Source organism: Rhinolophus sinicus, chromosome 18, assembly GCF_057876585.1.
Source record: "Rhinolophus sinicus isolate RSI-liver-muscle chromosome 18, RSI-T2T, whole genome shotgun sequence".
In the NCBI taxonomy this organism is placed as follows: Eukaryota; Metazoa; Chordata; class Mammalia; order Chiroptera; family Rhinolophidae; genus Rhinolophus; species Rhinolophus sinicus.
Genome location: NC_142518.1, coordinates 4,882,516 through 4,888,423, shown reverse-complemented (window position 1 = coordinate 4,888,423; position 5,908 = coordinate 4,882,516). Strand labels below are relative to the sequence as shown.

General features: G+C 52.9%; 1 protein-coding gene across 6 annotated transcripts in view; it reads right to left on the bottom strand.

Annotated features, from left to right (window-relative positions):
• Positions 1 to 4,037: 4,037 nt before the first annotated feature.
• TBL1X (transducin beta like 1 X-linked) overlaps positions 4,038 to 5,908 on the bottom strand; it is a 180,226-nt gene continuing 178,355 nt past the window's right edge. For all 6 annotated transcript variants that reach the window (XM_074324200.2, XM_074324201.2, XM_074324198.2 and 3 more), the window contains 2 exons: positions 5,589 to 5,690; positions 4,038 to 4,620 (listed from right to left, as the gene is read on the bottom strand). In XM_074324200.2, the coding sequence (XP_074180301.1) occupies positions 4,594 to 4,620; positions 5,589 to 5,690 (129 nt within the window). In that variant the 3' untranslated portion in view covers positions 4,038 to 4,593. The remainder of the gene's footprint in view (positions 4,621 to 5,588; positions 5,691 to 5,908) is intronic.

Here is a 5,908-nt window from a genome sequence, read left to right as displayed (position 1 = left end):
AAAACACAAACATTCGGCCACATGCTGAGCCTTTTGTGAGGACATACACCTGCCTGCCACCCCCTCCACGCATCTATTTCCAGGTTCTCGTCGGCAGGAACAACAGGCAGCCGGCATCGCAGACGCACACACACAGCCCCCCGTGGACACAAAGCACATTCTCCAATATCCCTGAGCAGCAACACCAACCCGTGGGCGATTAACAGCAAAGTTCCCCGTTCACTGAGAGGAAGCTCAGGTTCCCCAAATAAATGAAATCAAGTGTCACCTCCAAGGCCTGAGAAACACGTTAGAACCCCTGCAGCAAAGGGTTGCAAGCCACCTGCAGAGGAAAGCGACACCAATCTTGGATGGTCTTTGCCCCAATCCACTTTCCGCTAAGGTATAAAGAAACCCTTCAGAGCTGTTGTGTTACAGTATCATTGCTGAAGCCACCAGAGCCACCTGTCACACGTGCCTCGGACCCAGGGAGCGCGTGTCATGCCCTTTCCTCCCCGCCCACTGAGTGTTTCCTCCAAGTTCTTCTCAGGACCTTCCTACGGCTTTTGCAGCAGGGTTGAGGGTGCTCAGTTCACCCCAAATCCACTTTGTGGGTACAGGCTTGGTCAGCTGGGTGGGGGTTGGAAAAAAGAGGAAAATGGAAATAAGACGACACGGGGGTCAAAAGTAGGCAGGAAAGGGCCCCCGTGCAGGATCAAGTTGAGATGCAAGGAGAGTGACACCGGGACCTCCTTGTGACTCACTTGTACAGCAAAACCCAGCCCATCTGTCACAGACAGCTGCCTCTTCCCTGTCACGGGGACAGCAGTATCCATTAACTAACTAAATTACGCAACACCCACCAATGAGTCAAGTGGCCTCAACGTAAACCCCTGATGGAGTCTGGCTCAGAGCAGATGGCACGTTTGATGAAGGTGTCTGCCTCGCGCAGCAGTAAATGTCCAAAGTCTCCCATGTCCGGTGACTTCAGGGTCTTCAGGTCACGCAAAGCTTATCCTGGAACCCAAACCCCCAGCACACCAACCCGCGGACAAGAGAAAAATCCATTTGCTTTGACTTTTTCAAACAGCCAGCCTGAAATAAAGTCACGAAAAGGAAACACACTCAAACACATGCTCCCTTTGTGTAAGCAGCTTTTATAACAACGGGGCTGCCGTCCGTCCACCCCACGGCACCAGGTCCCACGATTTTTAAACAGCAGCCCTGGCAAGAGAGGGACTGGAGTGACTTTCCCCTTGAGAAAACGCAGCCCTGGTTCCATTTGTCGCTGTTGAGCTGGGTCCCCAAATTACCCAACGAGACGAAGAAAGCACATCTACCACATTGTCTAATATCAAAATAGAGCAATTTATTCAAGACACTGAATATGATCTGTTGATTCTCTCTCGAAACAAATGAGCTACGACACACAAGGTGATTCTTTTCCTCGGAGTGGAGAGCGTGAGGGTGACGGGGTGGAGGGACAACAGCACGGGCGATGTGGGGGGGGCAGAATCTGGGAGGTGCTGACAGAGAACCACATCTGGCTGTACGTCTGACACAGACAATAAAAACCGCAGAAGCCAGAATTCAAAACCTCAGTGAGTGGCGGGAGGAACATTTCTGCATTTGACAAGAAACATGATTTAAAAAAAAAAAAAAAAAAAGTGGAACAGGTTTAAAAAAAGAGAAAAATAACCAGGAACAGAGCAGACCCTTACGTTTGACAAAGTGCACTTCAGTTGGCTCCATGACCTATTTTTAGAAAGACAGAGCGCAGGTCAAGGCCTAGGGGTCGTGTGGGGTCCCTGCAGCTCCCCTTCCCCAGCATCCCGTGGGCAGGATGGGCTCCAGGTCACTTCAAACCCAACCGATGGCTCCGGTGCGTTCCGTCTGCTCTCAGAATCCAGGTTACATTTGGTCGCTAAGACTTGACGCATCACTCACCATTTTTAAGAGCTGTAAACAACGCACAAGGGCACACGGTCACTTTACACAGGAGCCACCTGGCTTCCAAAGGTGAACTCCTGACTTGCCAGAGGCGTGTGAAGGTTGGAGGCTGTCCTTGTGCTCAGAACGAGGATGGATGTGAGCGGACCCCACCACGCGCTCTCGCTTGGTCCCCTTGGGGCCCGCGGCAAGCTCCTCTCCGATGGCCGGCTGGGGAAGCCAGGTCGGTGGACAGTCGGCCTTGCTCACTGTCATGTGCCCCGCCGGGCACTGGGGCTTTAGCAAGAGGCAACGCTTGAGCGAGACCCTGGCTCTGGACCTTCCAATGAGGACAGTCTAGTGAAGCCCTCACTGTGTCCCCCCCGCATCATTCGCCAGCTCATGCTGTGCAGAGGGGGGCACGTCTCTGTCTGGGGAGGGGTCAGCACGGCTCTCCACAAACTGCGTCCCAAACCCAATGGCTTCTTGGGGCAGGAAATGCATCAGCGTGGCCGGGGCTGGGGTGTGTCTGCTGTCTTCCAAGACGGGAGTGGCGACTCCACAGGACTCTGCTCAGGTCGCACAGCACGAATACAATACCCGACTTGTAAACAGAGCACTTTTTGGTCTTCCATGGCTGGGGCTTGAATAAATGTCCAGTGGGGCCCAGTCATGACCTGACAATGACGGACGGGGCTGTGGCTTTGGTAGCTGGCACGTTCCAAGATGCACTTACCCTGCCCCGATGGTGCCTGGTGGGCCCACGGATGGATGCCACTCTCTGAATCACATCACGTCATTGTGGACACACACACACACACACACGGCTGAAACCTGTCCAGGGCCAGCACCCCTGGCCTGGGCAACGGCCCCGTCCCTTCTGTGCCCGCAGGAAACCCAGTGAGAAGATGTCCCATCTTTGGGTCCTTCCTCGTTGCTCATTGTAAAAATAGGTCAGTGTCGGGTCATGACAACACGACTACAAAGGTCACCTGATCCGATGAAAGGAAACTCCGGCAGGAACACAAAGCCATGTGTAATTTTTTAAAAACAGTAAAAAGATTCATTATTTTAAAAAAGAAAATCTTCCTCCTAGTCTCTTGGGAGAGCAAGAAGTGATGAAGGCGGCAGAAATGATCAGTGTACGTGAATTCACCTTCAGGACTGAACAATCTTCCTTCCCCGTTCGTTTCTCATTCTTTGACCCCAGTGAGGCCCCACAGCTGTTGTTAGGTCAGCTTTGCAAGGAGTCGCCCCGCTGCCCATCTTGGGGAGATGACCGGCACTGCAAACAAGGTGTCGCCAACAGGCGCGGGGAGCGGAGCTGTCGGTTTCGATGGCTTCTTCCATACCCTTTGGTTTGGGGCATGTGTCCGGGCTCAGTGCACCATTCGTCACGTCTCGCCTACAGCCGAGCAGGTAAACACACCGAGAGATGCCACGGGTCCTTGAGCTGCAACAGCCGGGATTTCGCCTTGGGCTGAAGCACATTCCTGTGGCGACCCACGGAGCCTGTCCCCAGCCCGCCCCACACGCTCAGCACCTTCCACGCGTCCGGTGGGAACGGGAAGAGCTACCTTGGACCCTGGCTGTGTCTTCCTAAAATTTTTTTTTTTTTTTTTAAATATGAAACCACACAAAGCTCTCTATGTCTGATGGCCATTTTAGGATTTTAAAATTGTTTTAACATAAAAATATTTTTTAATTTTTTTTCCAAAAATACTCCGGGCTCTTTCTCTTATAAGTCATTTTTTTTTTCTCCTGTAAAAAGTCCCCCTGCCCTGTCTTCTTACATAAAGCACTTATCACGTGCTGAAAGTGCCCTTGAGACCTAAGATCTGAAGCAACTATGATGAAGGGACAGCGAGAGGGTGAAGGGGAGAGGGGGGGACAGCAGGAGGGTGGAGGGGGGATGACAAGGCTGTCTTCAAAGGTTTTGTCACGGCGTCCACGGGCTGCGTCTACTGAGGGTTTACTGCAAATCAAGACCACACGCAAGAGCGGGAAGAGGCAGAGGGGATGGGCAGGAACAGGGAACAAGCAACAAACCAAAAACAGTTTCCATCTCAGACGGAACGCCCCCTGACGACAGGATTCCAGCCGACAGAAAAACCACTGGACAAAGAAGGTTCTGGAAAATAGGAAGTGTTGGGATTACAAAGTTGCACATCTCATCGGTACAAACTGGTCTTGGAATATCCTTTGCGAGAGTAACTGTAGTGTCCAAATTGTTCGGGGGGAAAAAACAACCCACCACATGGAGGAGAACGTTTCCACCTTCTTTTGGTTTATCACAGCATTTTTCTTTCCTTTTCTTTTTTTGGCACAGCTTTTTCTTCCCCCCCCTCCCCTCTCAGGTATCAGAGCCTGTCTGGATGGGAACCAACCCATGCACTGTCTAGCTGCGGGCTTCATGCTTTCCAGGTGGAATGTTCTAGCTGGAAACCATTCTTTCCCCCTCTGGTGTGACTGGGTGTACACTTTTGTTTTCAACTTCTCGATGAGGATTACGAAAAAATACAGACTCCTGTGGCCAGGGATGATTTGATTTCAAAGGACACGGTAACGCAAGTCACGTTCCTACAGTTTCGGAGCTGACAGAATTGTGTCCGAAGCGTGGTGCCACCCCACACATTCACAGCTGGTCCGTGAGAAGTCTTTTCTTTTCCCCGTAATGTTTTGTGTTTACTTTCGCAGATCTAAAACGCACACCTGGGAGGAAAGAGAAAGCGCCTGTTACCTTCAGAGACAACACAAAGGAGCCTTTAGAGGTTGGCAAAATTCTATGGCCCGTGGACCAAATCCGGCCTACCACTCCTGTTTTATAAATAAAGTTTTATCGGCACACAGTCATGAAGCTTCTGAGAAGCTCTGAGAACAGGGTAGTGTCTGATCATCTGACCAACCAACCCCAAGCAATGAGCATGGAGTGGGAGAGCCAGGTCAGAGCAATGCCAGGCTCTCACAGGGTGGCAGCAGCCATCGGCAGGCGTCACAGACCAGACACCTAGTGGCAGAACACAGGACGATCCAGGCCTGAGCACGTGGCCCTGGACAACATTTGGGGGTGATGCTGAAACTCGTCCAGCAGCCCACTGCCCCCGGCCTTACAGCTCATGGCGAGCGCACAGCAACCTCAAGGGCAGGGAAAAACAAAAGGCTACACATCTCACAGGAGCAGAATAGGGCCCCTGGGACCCGACCCGGGAGACCTGTGGAAAGAAAGGCCATGCCTTTGTCACCACAGGGCCCAGGTTGGGGACACAAAACATGGAGCGCAGCCAGGAGCATGTTTCTCAGCCGTGGCACCCGTGACATTTGGGGCCGGCATTTCTGTGCTATGGGACCTACCAGCATCCCTGGTCTCCCCCACCGGATGCCAGTAGCACCCCCACCAAAGTGGTGACAACCAAAATATGTCCTCAGCGGGGGCAGAATTGCCCCAGTTGAGAACCACCAACTTCACTGAGAAAACGTGAACTGGAAGGAATTTTGGAAGGAAGGACGGAAGGAAGCCTTTCTCAGACGTGGTGCCAACCCAGAAGTTTCCTTCACCCAACAGCACCTTTGAGACGAGGACCCAGCACCCCCCTGGAAGCCACCCAGGCACCAGCTCCGTGGCTTTCCCTCTTCCCGCCCCCGTCCCCTCCCGTCCCCAGCAAACCACCGGTGCTGCTTACAGAGCCATCGGACGCACTGGCGCCCACTTTGTCCCCTCGAGCGTTCCAGCACACCTCGAAGATGCCGCCTGTTCCTCGGTAGCTGTGGACAAGGCTCCCACTCTGCAAAGCAAAGCAAAGCAATCGTCACTGACGATGCAAGGGGACAGGAGCGCAGCGACGTGACGTGATGGAGGCACTCCTCTCGCTGCCCAACAAGTGATCACGAAAATATCCGAACACGTGGAAATGTTCAGCAGAAACGCGCCCCTCAGACGTCCTGCCACGGGAGTGTTGCTGACCTGTGGGATCTGGGCCAACATTCTGGCTGCGGTCAGGCC